Below are 16,706 nucleotides of genomic sequence, written 5' to 3'. Positions count from 1 at the left end.
TAAAAAAAAGATATTACTAATGCTAGTAAAAAACATGATGTTACCAACATTTCTTTTCCCAAAATGTTGTAATGTTCCCACAATATAAGGATACATATTTTGAAACCACATTTTTAAGTGAAGAATGAGAATTTTAATATAAGTTCTTAGATGAGGGGGCATTTTCAAGTCAGTCACGTGAAATATGAATGAGTCACAATTATCCTGATGATGGAAATGTACCACTATCAGCTTACGGTCAGTGCTTTGTCATTGTGATGCACATTCATTTCTTATATTGCCCCATCCCTACTGGAGAATACATGTACTGTCCCTAAATATATGCATACTAATACATGTGTATCAACTAAATTATCATCACTGTTGGTGACTATGCCAATCAATTTCTTAATTAATCTCTAAATATTATTATTATTTCAGCTTTAACATCTAGTAAATCGTGCACAAGTGAAAAAATGTATTTGCTTCCTGTGAAAAATCATGGTATCGCCATTTGATCAGACCTGACACAATACACTGGCTGTGAGTAATAATAAGTGAGGTCACATACCATGAGTATAACTGAATGTGCTTGCATTAGATGTTCTTATACCTGCTTGTGACAGTGAGGCTCTTTTCAGATAGTGTATTCTCACAGGCGTTATCTGAGACGAAGTGGCAGCCTGGATATTAATGATATATCAAGTTCGAAGACAAGCTGCCAGATTTTTTGTCATCCTGTCTCCTAATTTAATGTGTCTGTGACTCACACGTGGAATTTACAGGGTGGGAGTTTCTGCCCGTGGCTATTAATGTATTAGTCATCCAGCTTTGAGTGGCACACCTTCAGCCTCTTATTGTCAGCCAATTCATGTGAATCTCCAGCCCTGCAGTTACAGAGTGTACAGGCACTCTGTCAACAAAGTTCACCGGTTACCATTTAAGAAAAGTCCAACTGTCATAAACAAGGAAAACAAGTGTGGACGCGACAAGCTTTTTGCTCCTGTTTAATGGAGCAGGCTATTGATATTTTTACCTGTATTGTGAGAACATTTAATTATTTTTGCTCAATGAGTTTAACTGAACTGCTGGCAGCTTAATAACTGCTCATAACTGAAGCCAAATTACATTTTAATAGCACACTTGGGGGAGATGAAGCTATGTGTATTCATATCCAGAAATCATATTGTATGTTTTGTAAATTAAATTTGAAATCTACAGCACTAGTCAGGTAACCACAGTAGCCTAAAAAGTACCACGTTTGCCTTTGAATCATTGATTATATACCACGGCAGCTAAGACAAATACAAATAAATCCTGATGTCTTTAACATGTTTTTATGATAAACAGCTATAATTATAAAACACTGAGGAGTGAAATCAGTAGGTCACATGACACACTTTTAGAGTGGAGGGAGCAATGGAGCAGCATACACAGCTCACATGTGATTTATGTCAGTGTAGAAAACATTACTATTCTGCGGGATGACAGACAACAAATGGTATGAGCATGTATAAGTGTGTGTGTGTGTGTGTGTTCGTCAGAAACGGGGTGTGCTCGACTGTGTGGAAATGAGAGAAAGCTAAGATTCTCCATCACGTACCCTCCCTTACCTTTCCCTGCTGCTTTGGACTCTTTATAAGCCGCCGCCAGTTTTGTCTGTCAGCCTCATTATCACTCTGTCTTGGCTCGAGGGAATTGTACGGCCATTCTGACACAGACATAGTGCACTTGGTGGAAATTGGCTAAGGGAAAAGAGAGGGAACACAGTTAGAATTTGAAACCTTCACATAAAACAGGGCTCTTGCTATTAGTGGACAACTTTTCAGTGTGAGATGCTTCTGTATTTGAACCTCCTGGTGCTGCTCCTCCTGCACACGACTCTGTCGAACCCACTGACCACACCATCCAGAGGATGTGCTGCCTGCAAAGCAAAGCCCTCACCGAGTCAGACACTGGCAGATTCGAGTGTCTCCGCTCTGGCTGTTGGAGCAGTGTGCGGGGTGTACACTCTGAGCTGTGCCCACGGTCTGCGGTGCACACCTCCAGAGGATGAGGCCAGGCCTCTCCGTGCCCTGCTGGAGGGCAGAGGCGTCTGCAGCAACATCACCGGTGCCAGCCCGACTGAGCAGGTCAGCGTTAGAGGTAAGCCTCACACATGCAGCAGCTCATATCTGGAGGACGAAATCAATGAATGAAGGGACCAGATTCACTCTTCACACTGGTGGATTTTAGACAAATGGACAGACAGCTCATCTTCCTATTGAACAGCTTTGATCTTAAAGCACCACACTGAACTCACAGCAGAGAAAGCAAATCATTTTTGCAATATTTCATTTTTTAAGGCATATGTGAAGGCATATATATGATTTACGTTTTATTTATATACCATGCTCTGTTTTAACCAGTGCACTGACTTTTATTGTATAATAGATTATAAAAAGATATTAATTTGTGAATGTCAAGATGAAATGTTTTTCTTCAGCTGCTCAACACTGCACACGCTGTCATTTTTTTTTTTTTAACGATTGAAATTTAAAGGTGATTTTAATGAACATTGTTGCCATGACTCAGTGGCAGCTCTACACAGCCACAGGTTCTCTTAATGGTTCTGTTCGTATTTATTCCATTATTTAAAATTCAACCAGTTTGTGTTTTTCTATGTCCAATCTTGAGTATCATCGTTTTTCTGTTTTTTCCCCATGCACAGAACGACACTGGGTTTTAAATCCAGAGGAAATAAACAAAAACATTTACTTTAGGAGGAAAAAACATTATTTTGTTTGATGGCAATAATCAACCACCTCCACAAAAACTGTAGCTGACCTCACAGGCAAACTTATTTCATGTTTTTCATATAGTAATAAGTGATGATTGCTTACACCTTTATTTGATCCTACAGATCCAACACCCGGCGCTGATCCAGATGAGGTAAAATCACATCTGACTCGGTTCAACAGCTCATCACTGACCTGAAATCAGGGAGTTCCTCACCGTCTACGCCTCTGTTTACTTTTTATTTTACAGGCTCCATGTCGTAAACTGCTGACCACACTGATCCATGGTCTCGATGCCCATTTATTCAAGTCACACCACGATATCTACATGCCCAACTGTGACAGGCGAGGTTTCTTCAGAAAGAAGCAGGTGAGTTTGAGTCAGTGAGGTGAATCTCAGGTCACAGAGATCATTGTAACGTATGGTGTGTTCTGTTTGTGCAGTGCTGGTCATCTCGGGGTAAACAGCGTGGCAGGTGCTGGTGCGTGGATGAGAATGGCATGCCGGTCTCTTCAAACGCCAAACAGAAAGGCAGCCTGAGCTGCTGAGACGCAGGAGGTTGTGTGACGTAAAGATGAAGGGACACCAGAGCCCACATTGTCTCCCATTTCATTCTCCATCCACCAGAACCAGCTTCCCAACATTGAAAATGTCCTCTGTAACTTTGTCTCCTTGCGCCCTCTACTGAACACAGTTAAGGCTGAAAATATTCCATGCATCACTTTTGGACTCACAGGAACCACACACAGTTTGCTTTGCACATATTACACTAAAAGATTTTAATTTTGTGTTCAAAGTATTATGCAATTTATTATGCAAAAGTAGGAACAGTTTTTTTTCCCACTGTTGAAAACTTACTACACATAAGGTGGTGTAATTAGGTCTTTAGTATGCACTCAATATGTCCTATTTATATACAGTATTTTTGTATTTTTTTATACTTTGAAGCCACTGTAATTATATCACTGATACACTTTGTACATAATCCATAGATGCAATCTTATTTATGCTACTTTGAATATATTTTATTTATCTTAATATTACTGATCATTTGTATAGTCCATGAGAGCAAACACATTATTTAAAAAATAACCTGACATCCTCATGTTTTTCAACATAAACATATACGGCGACAAAGTATTTGTGATCCTTTGACTTAAATTAAGGACTCACTTTTTAAACCATCTGAGAATTATTATTGTTATTATTATTTTAAATCAAATTTCTGTGATAGACTTCATGTTTATAATGCAAGAAAGGCACTGTGTTACAATGTTTTGGAAATAAATCTTTATCCTCACAAAATGAATCTATCTTTTCGGTTTATTCATTGACCCTGTTTGAAAAAAAGAAGACAACTTTTTTGTATAAGGGTCTCACAAAGGTATTATTTGTCTTATGCATAATGCAAGTCAACAGATTATATACAGTATGTCATGAGTCCACAGGACAAATATTAAAGGGATAGTTCAGTGTTTTTGAAGTGTGGTAATATGACTAACTGACACATTGCCCCTCATCAATATGGACAAGGACGCTTGCTTTGACTGACAAAATGGCTGTTTTTAGCCACGTAACTAAAGGCTTTTTGTTCTGTAAGTTTCTGTTATTCAGGGTAAATTTAAACAAAAAGTCAGAAAATAAGACATTTCATTGCTCTGATTATAAATTGAAATATGCATTGATCAAAATCGGTGGACTAGTGACACTGAGCTTTCAATAATTGAATATAAACATGAATACTATTTTCTGTATGAAATGGAGCAGACAGAAGAAAGAATCTGCCTCTCATTCACTAAGCTTATCAACTTAATTCTCCAAAGGAGCAAACATTTGCACCCCCCTGTCAACATTGCATAACTAGCTCTACTTAAGTGGGAACATTGTTGATTTATTTTTATTAGGAGTGGGTCAAAATATCGATTTGGTGATATATCGCCAGGGCAAATATCGATATGTAAATTAATAAATGAAGACGCCCCAAAGTTTACAGTCTCTGCCTTCTCTGGCTGAAGAAGAGGGAGTTTACAGCGGGATAATACTGGAGAAAGCTACATCTTTGTTCAATACATGGACTTTAATATGTGAATAAATGAAATCCAGCACTTTTAACTTTTCACGTTCATGTTTTTGTTTTCTTTAGTTAGTCAGACTTCATGATGTATCTTGCAATATACTGATTATCACAGAATTGCTGTATCATGATATTATTATAATCGTGGACCATGTATTGTGTTTCATACTGTGAGCTACCCTGTGAGTCCCACCCTACTTTTTTTTATTATGTCATTATGTCATACATGTTTTTACCTCATATACTGTATAATTATACTGTGTTTTAGTTTAAATATTACATTTGTATAAAGTCAATCAGCATGGATAAAACGTGACACAAAAAAACTCACTCACACATACCCCCACCCAAATACAATATTTGAAACAAGTATAAAGTATATATGTAAGACCAGAAATGATCATACATGCAAAACACTAAACATTATCTAATTCAATTCTAAAACCAAATCATCGAAATGAACAATGTGATAAAAAGGATGAACTTTGTAAGTCATTTATTTTTGTTTCAGGTGCTGCATCATTCACTTTCACTGATGTGAAACAAAGGGATTAATAGTTGTTGGTCCACTTGTGCAAATCAGAATTATTTGTGTCATATATTATAGTAAATTTGCATAATACATATTCATGCATGTTTTAAAGTCATTATAATGTTTATCATACATGTTTAACCTATAGAGTTATACATAAATATTACATTACATTTGTGTTAAGGCAACAGATTATTGTTTGCTGGACTTGCACTATATTGTTTGAGGCGTTTAATTTCGATCAAATGGACTAAAAAACGACCAACAGTGGTCGGTGCGGTGCGGCAGGTGCTGGTTCACAGTGGCTGCTGCTGCTGCAGAGAGTCCAGGATGAAGGGCGGACTTCAGGCTGCTTTACATACACAGAGCGACACGGACGGCAGCAGCAGTCCACACTTTTACACACTTAGACACGGACATACTTATATATAGTACAGTATATACACCTGTGCGAGAACGATGTCTTCTCCTCCCACTGTCACCTCCAGCGCTCTCAGCGCTCTGGCGCCGAAAAGGAAAACCAAGAAGAAACACTTCGTGCAGCAGAAAGTGGAGGTTTTCAGAGCCAGTGACCCCGTGGTGAGCGTGCTGATGTGGGGGGTCAACCACTCGGTAGGTGTGTGTGTGTGTGAGTGAATGTGTGTGTGTTGTTTTTTTTATCCGTATGATATGTAAACATACTCAATTGCCACTTTATTAGGTACAGATGACAGACAGTACATTTTTACAGTATTACACTGACACTAAAATAGTCATTTCAACACCAATGCCAATAAGGACAAATTACACTTTGGAATAGTGTCTCATTTAACTCTTTTGGTGTTAATGTTTTGTCTAAATTTATTTCAGGCTGAACTGCTGTTAAATTGGCTTCAAAACTTTAAAAGCTGCACATTTCACTGTGCAGCATTAAAGTGGCAGGCGTTTGTACCCAGTGTAGTGTAATGAGGGATGATTATTTGAATCACAAGCATTAAAAAGCCTTTTTTTTTGTTTTGTCTGCTGCTCAAACCATTCTCTGTCAACTTCAGAGATGGTTTTCCACATTAAAAGTCACATAAATCAACTAATTTCCATGCTCATTCTAAACTTCAGGCCTAAATGCACTGACTTGCCACCATATGATTGGCTTGTTATATATTTGCATTAAAGGGCAAGTGTGAACCGGTGTACCTAATTTAGTGGCTGGTGAGTGAATCCTATGTGTGTTTGTGTCAGCTTGGCTCCAAGTGTGTATATGCTGTGTATATTCACCACTGATCCACCATCACCTGCAGATCAATGACCTGAGCCAGGTTCCTGTCCCCGTCATGCTGCTTCCAGACAACTTTAAAGCCTGCGCCAAGATAAAAGTCAGCAACCACCTCTTCAACAAGTACTGTGCTCGTCCTAGCTCTGTCCACCTGCCCCCGGCCTCCTGCCATTTGCACAGATTTGTGTGACAATTTTTTACGCCTCGGCTCACGCTTATCAGAAACGGCAGACGCCCCTTCTTAGTTCTCCACCGACAATAACTCCATCACTACTACAGCTGCAGTTGTTACCACAGACAATAACAGTGACATTGAGCTTGCGTGGACTGTGATATGAAGTACCGCCTCACAGCAATGCAGAAGAATGATAATAGTGCGAAATAATGCAGCACAATTCTCGCCCAATGAGCTGCTTCAGAGGCTGCGTATCAGGAATATTAACAAGTGCCAGAGGAATAATAAAAGTTGATGAACTCATCTGAAAATATTTAAGGGCTCACGGAGCGTGACTGTCAGTCAGACACCGTGTGAGACAGACTATGTTAGAAAATAATAAAGCTTTATGAGAGCAGCGCCATACACGCTCGTCCACGAGGTTCATTTTCTGTGAGGATTTCAGTCCAGAAAACTTAGTGGCTTTTAATAATCCTTTAATCCATCCAGGAATCCAGGTTGTGTAAAGACTTATAAACAGAGTTGGGAAGAACAAGAAACTACTGTATGTTTTTTTCCTCATAGAGTGGTTTCCAGTCAAGGGCAATGAAGAGCTCAGGCAAATGATATGAATAAATTATACACAGTCAGTGATGCAAGTGTCGAGTAAATAACTCAAAAGTTCACACGGGATTATAAAGTTTCGATTTTATACAGTAACTCTGTTTTATTCACATTGGCTGAATATTTAAAAACCCATCTTTCTACGTCTAAATCATACGTTGTGTGGTATTTATGAAGAAGATAAAGTCCTGTGCAAAAGTCTGAGGGAAACGCTAGCTTTGTTGTTTTTATATCTGTCAAATTCTGTGATTATAGTCATTTGGATTAGAATAATGTGACCGAAAATTGGTTTTAAATATTAGCAAACTGTCATACAACATGTGTCTGCAATGATCGAGCATAAATAAAAATGGTGTAATAGTTGACATGAAACAGTAGGACAAACTACTCCAGGTTTAAGAGAACCAGGGTGGTGCTATCGTTGTGTTCCAATAAAGTGACTGAGAAATACTTAGCAGTGCTAAAACAACAAATCTAAGACTTTTGCACAACACTGTATATGGAGAGGCACTGTGTTTTCCTATTATGTTGTCGATATAATATATGAAAACTGTCTTTGTTCCTCAGAGAGAATCTTCCCGCACAGTTCAAATTCAAAGAGTACTGTCCGCAGGTGTTCAGAAACCTGAGGGAGCATTTTGGCATCGATGACCACGATTTCCAGGTATGAGTGAAAACTTACTGTGGAGCAAAAATCTTGTTAGAAGCATAAAAACAAAAAATTTTTTTATGATGTATGGACCTGCTGGCTGCCTTCTAAATTTGAATTTCTGTGTGTGACATTTGCATGTGTCAGGTGACGCAGAGTCAGCAGACTGCACATTTGCTTAGCAGATGAATACATGAGGGAAGTTGTGTGTGTCCATTTTGCAGTGCCTGGAAAATAGAACAGTCATACAACCTTAAAAAGAATCCATGCAAAGTGCTTACGTGTTCGACAGTGAACCATTTGAAAAGAAATGTCTTATATTCTGTTGGAGAGACTGTGCAGTATGTGCTCACGGTGCTGTCCTCTCACTCGCCAACAGGTGTCTCTGGCCCACAGTCCTCCGCACAAAGACGAGGAGGGGCACCGCGTGGGTCTGCTGCTGACATCATATGACCGCACTTTGGTGGTGAAAGAAATCTCCAGTGAGGAGGTGGAGGAAATGCACAGCATCCTCTCCGAGTATCACCAGGTATGAGTGGCGTCGAGAGGAAACACTGACAACTGATGTCCTTTCACAGTGAACTGTGAAATGGGTCTGCTTGTCTTTATGAGTTGTCTTCATAAAGTGACATCATGGAGGATTGTGGGTGCATGGGAGAGCTGGACGGTTTGCTTCACCAAGGAGGTGTTTTGTTTTTGTCTGTTTGTCTGTGAGCAGCATAACTAAAAAGTAAAGGACACATCTGTTTGATATTTTCGGGGTGCATACAGTAAGTTATGGCCCCAAGAAGGAATGATTAGATTTAGGTTGTGACTCAGATATGACTGAATGGCCTCGGTGGACGACTTTCACCAGATCTGTTGTGGATTTATCGCAGTTAGAGTTCATTCAGAGTTTTCATTCAGAGTTCAAAAAACAATTTCAAACACAATACATATTTAAAATGGTATATTTGATAAAAGGTCAAATATATCGCCTTAAAGGTACACTGTATATGGATCAGTGACATCTAATGGAGAGACTGCAAACTGGAACAGACAGAGTTCTGTTTGTGCATGTGCGAAAGTGCAACTACTTCCTGTCACTGCTGATGTATTACCACAGTTGTGGAAGGACATAAAGCCTGTATTTTTTTCATAGAATGAACTAATAGAACCACAAATGTTAGCTATACGGAACGGGTGGTGTTTGGACCCAGTTGCCGCACACTGAAAAGCTAGTTTAGTTCTCAGTAAGCTTTTTATTACAATGAAGAAAAGCAAACACACAGTTCAGGACTTGTCAGTAAGAGTATAAAACCAGGTAAACAGTCAAATCCAAAGGGAACAGGCAGACGTGTTGTCGAGGAGGGAAGCCATGCAGTCAGAAATCCAATTGTTTCGACAGGAAGTAGTCAAACTTCGCACATGCATTTCGGTACAAATCGGGAAAAGACACCGAGGACTCCTCCACTCTCCTCCTCTTTTCCCAAGTGTGTCCGAGAACTTCAAACCAGACACGATGTCAATCTTCCTTTTTTCCGTGTAAGATGTTGATGTGTTTCAAAATTGACATCCTATCTGATTTGTCCATTTGGGCTACTGTAGAAACATGGCAACATGGCATGGGCTACAAAAGCCTCATTTTTATTTATTAAAGCGAATATACACATACGCAAACATACATAATTATTCTGTGTGCTGGTTGTGTCTGTGTGCTGTGTTATTTGGTATTGTGGTATCGTGGGTCACATGATCACGTAGTGATGGATGGTGGCATTGTGGGTCAGAGTCGACATGGATGCATGGATGCATGGATGAGCCGTGCTAAAGAAAGCTCGTCTATACATGGTCCCAGAGGCGCTCCCTGTTCTTGTCCTGGATTTGTTGTTCATAATGTTAGATACATCAGTTTTTTATTTTTGTTGCTGGGCTCTAAGTGAGGGACTTTGCAAATTTAGGGCATTTTTTAAAATTAACTGTTCTGTTTTCCACAGTCCTTCACCTTTCTGTGGGTTTCTTCAGTGTTTGTTCAGTGTTCAGTTCTCAGTGTGAAAACACTCATAGAAATGTGCGGCTTGTAACTCACACTCACATTTGCACCTCGAGAGGAAAAACAAAATAGTAAATGCCTCCACTGGGTTTTTATGTCAATCTAATCTAGTCAATCTTGTTGTTTTGCTGTTACTGGACAGTGAAGAATCACCTGGTATTTAAGCAAAGACATCAGCACCATCTCCCACTGCTGTTAATGAACTCAGCGCTGTTCTCTCTTCCAGTATATTGTTACGTGCCACGGCAGCACGCTGCTCCCTCAGTTGTTGGCCATGTACAGAGTGACGGTGGAGAGCGAGGACACCTACCTGTTAGTCATGAGAAACGTCTTCAGCCACAGACTGCACGTGCACAGGAAGTACGACCTCAAGGTAACGCCTGCACATAACACAAATACTCCAGAATTCCCATTCAATCTGATTTGTTCATTTGGGCTACTGTAGAAACATGGCAACGCAAGATGGCAGTCTTCATTAAGGAAGGTTCTTGCCTAAATTACATGTAAAACGCTCATTCTAAGGCTACAAAAGCCTAATTTTTTATTTTTAACAAAGTGTCATGCAACACTTTATCTTGCCTTAGACAGTATTTTACTCTCCTATACCAATGTCCATAAAGAAAATCTGCATTTTTAACTTGTGGGGACAGAGAAGCTTCTGGTCTACTGCTGCCTCCTTGGTAAGTTTTGGTTACTTATAACACAAAAACTGATATCACAAAACAACACATAAATGTACAAATGGAGGCAGCAATGGACATGAACAGCTCCAGTGTGCTATACCATTAATATCTTAGATTTTTCCTATGGACATTGGTGCAGGCACAGACACAGGAGAAAGATGTTGTACACACAGAGCATTTCATTGTCAGATTTTCAGTTATTCATTAATGTGTGATGTCTTCAGAGATTATGATGGAGAGAAATGATCAGCAACAATAATCAGTGACTGTCTTTTTCTTTCCTCAGGGCTCCCTGGTGTCACGTGAAGCAAGTTTTAAAGAGAGGGTGAGATCAGCATTCCAACATTAATTCCTCTTCATGACTGTCCATTTAAAGTGTATTTTTCAGTGACACATGTTGTGTTGAAGGCTCCAAAGGAACATTAACTTGAATTGGCTGATATTTATTATCAGCCTGTTTTATTTGATGCAGTTTGACTCTGACTCACAAAACAAATAAGGAAGTAAAAAGTGCTCTGAGAACACCGACAGTGAAATCCACATCATTATTTGGATTCACACCAGACTGTACCTGTTCATAGGTATAAGCACTTAATTACCTTGATTTATTTTTGTAATAAGAAGAAATTCCCCCTAAAAAAACAACACCCTAGCTTATGATGTTAAATAAACAATTTCTGAATCCAGGAGAAGTAATTCAGAGTTTTTTTTGGTTTTTTTTGTGACTGTGACTGACACACACACATATATAATTTGTTTATATACAACAAGGAAAAAATGATTAACCACTACCCTGGTTCATTAACTAGTTTCATCAAATAGTTTGTTTTGCTTTGTACGGTAAGCGGTTCGTTCCCCCTCGTCAAAGTCCATATCCAGATTTATTTTATCATGGCACACAGGAGTTGTTGATCCATTGCTTCCTACATTTTAAAAATCAAATATGTTAAGTTGTAAGTTTCTAGTTGGAAAAAGTGTTCTAACGTTAAGATAAAGCAGAAAGCACCTTCTTAACTCTTAGAACATGTATATACAGAGGCGATAATGCAATATATGGCCCTTTTTTTCCCAGCTCGCCTCACCCCAGCATGGCACGGTTTAGGTTGGTTTTCCCTGGCAATTGTTGGAGATTACCCCACGGTTTTAGGATTGTTAAGTATTTTACACTGATCTACAGTTCGGCATTGTTCGGCTTGATTCTTGTGTCGGATGCTTCTTCCTGTGACGGCACTCTGACCAATCAGTGGCCGGCAGTCTGACGACGTCATGCATAGTATCTACTTAGCTCGCTTGGAACCTTGCCAGAGCAGATACTAAAAAAGTACCAGGTGTCAGGTACTATGCTAGTGGAAACACAAAATAACCGTGCTGTGCCGAGGCGAAGCGAGCCGGTGGAAACGTGCCATTAGAGTTCATTTTTTTTCAGCACAACCTCTGCAATCTCGGATTGAATTTGTAAAATCTGGAAATACGTCACAGTTCAAATTTCACTTGGCTCGTTTTTGTGAACAAAATGAAAAAATATTATATATTATATATTAATATAATATATATTATTGCTACTTTATGTCACTACTAAAAATTAGATGATTGATATGAGTCATAACTCTGACTCAACAACAAACTGAATATGTGATCTATAAACACACCCCCCCAGGATGTCTATATAAGGAGTTGTTTACGACAGTTTGCCATGGGTGCACCTGCCGCATGAGCACTGAGGGTTAAGCAGGACAGTCTGACATCTGTTTTACCTGGTGTCCCTGCTGGCTGCCATGTGGTCAGTCAGAGCAAGGCTCTGTGTCTCAGGATGGTTTCCAAACAAAGCAGCATGTTGAGTTAAGTCAGTGCTGACAATCCTTTAAATAGGCTTTAAAATAAAAAAGGAAAAGTCATGACATTAATGGGATCCACTGTTTGACATCGATCCACACTGTTTTCCTTCGGTCATGCCCCACACTGCCATAAAATTGAATATACATTTTAAGAGTAAACAAAGACAAACATTACTGAAGACATAAAGTGATTGTGTGAGCACAGTGTGGACACCACAGCTTTTCTGAAGGTGTGGATGTGGAGTGTGTTCAAGCCGATTCCCACACTGTGTCACACTGTGCCACTTACACCAACTATTAACTACACTACGTGTGAAATTAGACTTTTATTTATTGTATGTACTGTAGCTGTTCGGTTTTACCTGTGCTGCACCACACAGATGACATTCAAGCCCTTTACAAAGTAAGTGAGTAAGTGACGAAGAGTTCCCATAATTAGAAAGTAGTCGGCGTCGGAGAGTGGAGCGGAAAAAAGAATCTCCATTGTGTGTGACAAATTTGTTTTTCAGAGACTTTCAGGAGTGCTTTTACTGAAAAATGACTTATCAAATGACTTTAAATAACATCAGACGCTCTGTGTTTGGCCTGCAGCTACTCTGACCTAGAAAACATGCTGTTAAAGAGCTGGCTGAATGGATCGAGTTTAAACGGCACGCACTGCAGGGGCGTGGAAATCTTTGATCTTGTGCGATTGGGAAAAAGCAGTTTCTGGGGCAATATTGTTTGCCTTTTATGTGACAGGAAACATGAGGACTGATGAAAACATGATTATTGTGTGATTTTTCTTCTTTTGACCGTGAATGTAGTTCAGTTCATCTTTGCTCTGTTTGCAGGTGAAAGAGTTGCCCACATATAAAGACGTAGACTTCAGGAATACGATGCAAAAAGTTTATGTGAGTGAAGAGGAGAAGGAGAAGATTTTGGACAAGCTTCACAGAGACACAGAGGTAAAGAGGAGAGTTTAAAGTTCCTGTGTGTTGTGTTTCCATTGAATGGAATGGTTTGGGTTTTTTGCGTTAATATTACCAAAATAAAAGCCCCAACCGTTCCATTATTTGGCACCCTTCCCTTGGGGTGCCAGAGTAAAATAGCAGACCTATTTTTAAAATAGCAGTACATTTGAATGGAAGTCTATTTTGCTGAGGAATAGTCTAAATTCACTCCAATAGAATATGATTTAATCCAATCCAACTTTATTAATAAAGCATGTTAAAGACAACACAGTCGGCCAAAGTGCTGTAGACAGACAAGACAAATAAAACATGTAAAAAACAATAAAAGACAGTAAAACAATAAAAGAAAAATAAAATGTAAATGCCAACCTCCCAAACTGATTTAAAAGAGAGAAAAAAACATGTTTTAATAGATGATTTAAAAACGGGAAGTCCAATCCAATCCAACTCTATTTGTAAAGCACTTTAAAACAACCACAGTGAACTGAAGTGCTGTACAGCAGAATAAATAAAACACACAATAAATAAAAGGCATAATAGCTCGCAGTAAGATGCATCTAAAACAACTAAAATAAATTAAAATACATCACAAACGTGGATAGAAACCATAATAAAACAGATCAAATAAAATAAATAAAACACAAAACAGACTTAAAGCATACAACTTTACTGTATGCTAGTATTAAATGGTTTCTCTCTTGGGTCTGCCTTCATATCTTCAGGTCTACATTCATCAGAACAGTACAGGCTTACAGTTACTGTCTTTGATTACAGGATTTAATCCTATTGTCACTTCAGGGTTCATACTCAATTACTGTTCAAATTTAAAATTTTAAAAAATCTGCTGTTCATGCACAACTGCAGTGGTTTTCTAAATGTTTTGTTTTTCTTCATTTTGAATTGCTAAAGCAGTATTTTGACATGCAATAATTTTAAATAATTGCCAGATATTGGAAGTTATTCTGAAAAATGGGCAATAGCACTTAGTTACAGGATATTCTCTGGTCCTTTCATGGTTAAAATAAGCAAAAACTGTCCAGATAGACATGAGGGTTAGGTGTTAAAACAGGGGTGTCAAACATACGGCCCAGGGGCCAGACAGAGGGTCCAATCGGCCCACAGGATGAATTTGTTAAAATTTCACACTAATCTAAACGTAATGTCAAATGCTCCAGATACCCGGGACTAAATGTTTGTGCCTTTATAGATCCAGTGTGCTATGTAAATAGTAAATTTAGGCATGATATTGTTGAAATTGCACTTATATTTCTCAAGGAATTTCATGTTTTGTAAAATTATCCTTCATTAAATTTAAAACAAAGGAGAAAAAACAAAGGGGTTCTTGTTGTTCATAGGTTATTATGCTATTATTTTACTATTTTTACTGGTCCGGCCCCCTTGAGATCAAATTGTGCTGTATGTGGCCCCTGAACAAAAATTAGTTTGACACCCCTGTGTTAAAGGGTTAATCCCTGTTAAATAAAGGTTATAATAATAACCTTTAAAGGTATGAGTGTCGTCATGGTTTTCCATTTGTTATGACATGTGTGTCCTCTCTCTACAGTTTCTGGTGCGGATGAGGATGATGGACTACAGCCTGCTGCTGGGCATCCATGATGTGAAGCGGGCTGAGAGGGAGGAAGAGGAGGAGGAAGAGGAGGTTGATGAGGAGTTGCCATACGAAGAGGAAGAAGATGATGAAAATGGGCTGGCCCCTGCCCCACATTCCACATCGCCTCAGGGCATCGCAGGCTACATGAACTCCTTCAAACCAATGGGTCCCGGGGAGTTTGACCCTTACGTGGATGTGTACGCTGTTCAGAGCGCCGTAGGTGAGTCCTGACAGCCGAGATTTCTCTGATGAATTAAAATATGTTCCAGGAGCTCAACGCTGTGATATCACCTCACACTGGGCTGAAGCAGTTGAGATCAATATCCCCAACTAAATGCTGTAAATCACTCCCGTGTAGGTGCGCCCCAGAGAGAGGTGTATTTCATGGGTCTGATTGACGTGCTGACACAGTACGACACCAAGAAGAAAGCTGCTCACGCTGCCAAGGCTGTCAAACACGGGGTGAGAGATCAGTGCTCGGTGAAGGAAGCGCTTAGCACACACTCTGCATGCTTTACATCTCGAGCCTGGAAAAGTGGAACGGACTGCTTTCACTCATGTTTTTGTATTTTTGCAGGCGGGAGCAGAAATCTCAACGGTTCATCCCGAGCAGTACGCCAAACGTTTCAGAGAGTTCATCACTCAGATCCTGGCTTAGTTCAACGAGTCTTATCATACAGTACAGTTCTTACACCACATCCCCAAGATGCATTCAAAACCTATGGAAACAATCTCTGTGAAGACCTTATGTAAAGCACATTGATAGTCCACTATAATGCACTCACAATGCTTCATGACATATGGAATTAGATTTGTGTCAATATGAAGCAAAATAGCGATTTAATCATTCAAAAATATTGTATTTTGTTGTTTGAAAATACACTTGTTCTTTGTGTTCCCTGGTTTTTTCTTTGCACCGTGGTTTTTTGTTTGTGGGCGGGCCTTAGGAAGCTGCTTGCTGATTGGCTACTGAGCTTTGGAGTGACAGCTCAATGGACCAAAGTCACTCTCCATGTGGAACTCCTTCCCCAAGTTTTCCCATCAACATCCGACAAAATAATTATAGTATCTAGCGTTTGTCAGATTATAAATGTTAGATACTTACAATTATTTTATCAAAGAACAAGTGAGGGAGCGCAAAGAACAAGTGTATTTTCAAACAATATATTTTCTTACCACAACTGAACTATCCCTTTAATTTAATTTAATGCGATATTAACCTCAATCTTTAAGCACATAAAAGAAAAAAGTATTTTCATTTGAGACGTTGGTAATATTGAGGAAATATTGTCTGTAAGGATATTTTTGATTACATGAATTAAAACTTACATTTGCTTAAATGATTAAAGACTGAACTCTAACATTAGTGGACTGTAAATTCATCACTGACTGTAAAGAGGTGAGTTCAATTCTGTAGCCAGCCTCAGCATTAAGCTCAAATCATCACATTTTATTTTTATCTTACGTGATTCAATTAGAACATTATACGTGTTGTATAATATATTCTCAGTGACGAAGCATTGGTGTTTGTCCTTATTTTATTTTTTGT

General features: G+C 39.0%; 2 protein-coding genes across 2 annotated transcripts; both read left to right on the top strand.

Annotated features, from left to right (window-relative positions):
• Nucleotides 1-522: 522 nt before the first annotated feature.
• On the top strand, nucleotides 523-4,050 carry LOC122767813 (insulin-like growth factor-binding protein 3). The gene is made up of 4 exons (XM_044023300.1): nucleotides 523-2,124; nucleotides 2,882-2,910; nucleotides 3,007-3,126; nucleotides 3,201-4,050. The coding sequence occupies exons 1-4, from the start codon at nucleotides 1,815-1,817 to the stop codon at nucleotides 3,303-3,305; spliced, it is 564 nt and encodes a 187-aa protein (XP_043879235.1). The 5' UTR covers nucleotides 523-1,814; the 3' UTR covers nucleotides 3,306-4,050.
• Nucleotides 4,051-5,695: 1,645 nt separating this feature from the next.
• On the top strand, nucleotides 5,696-16,008 carry LOC122767794 (phosphatidylinositol 5-phosphate 4-kinase type-2 gamma-like). Its single transcript, XM_044023266.1, has 10 exons — nucleotides 5,696-5,975; nucleotides 6,641-6,738; nucleotides 7,961-8,057; nucleotides 8,422-8,571; nucleotides 10,301-10,447; nucleotides 11,044-11,082; nucleotides 13,426-13,539; nucleotides 15,110-15,377; nucleotides 15,516-15,619; nucleotides 15,735-16,008. Exons 1-10 carry the CDS (start codon nucleotides 5,823-5,825, stop codon nucleotides 15,813-15,815), a joined length of 1,251 nt encoding a protein of 416 aa, XP_043879201.1. The 5' UTR covers nucleotides 5,696-5,822; the 3' UTR covers nucleotides 15,816-16,008.
• The last annotated feature ends 698 nt before the right edge of the window (nucleotides 16,009-16,706 follow it).

Source organism: Solea senegalensis, linkage group LG4 (genome assembly GCF_019176455.1).
Source record: "Solea senegalensis isolate Sse05_10M linkage group LG4, IFAPA_SoseM_1, whole genome shotgun sequence".
In the NCBI taxonomy this organism is placed as follows: Eukaryota; Metazoa; Chordata; class Actinopteri; order Pleuronectiformes; family Soleidae; genus Solea; species Solea senegalensis.
Note: the sequence above shows the minus strand (reverse complement) of the source record. Positions and strands in the feature narration are given on the sequence as shown.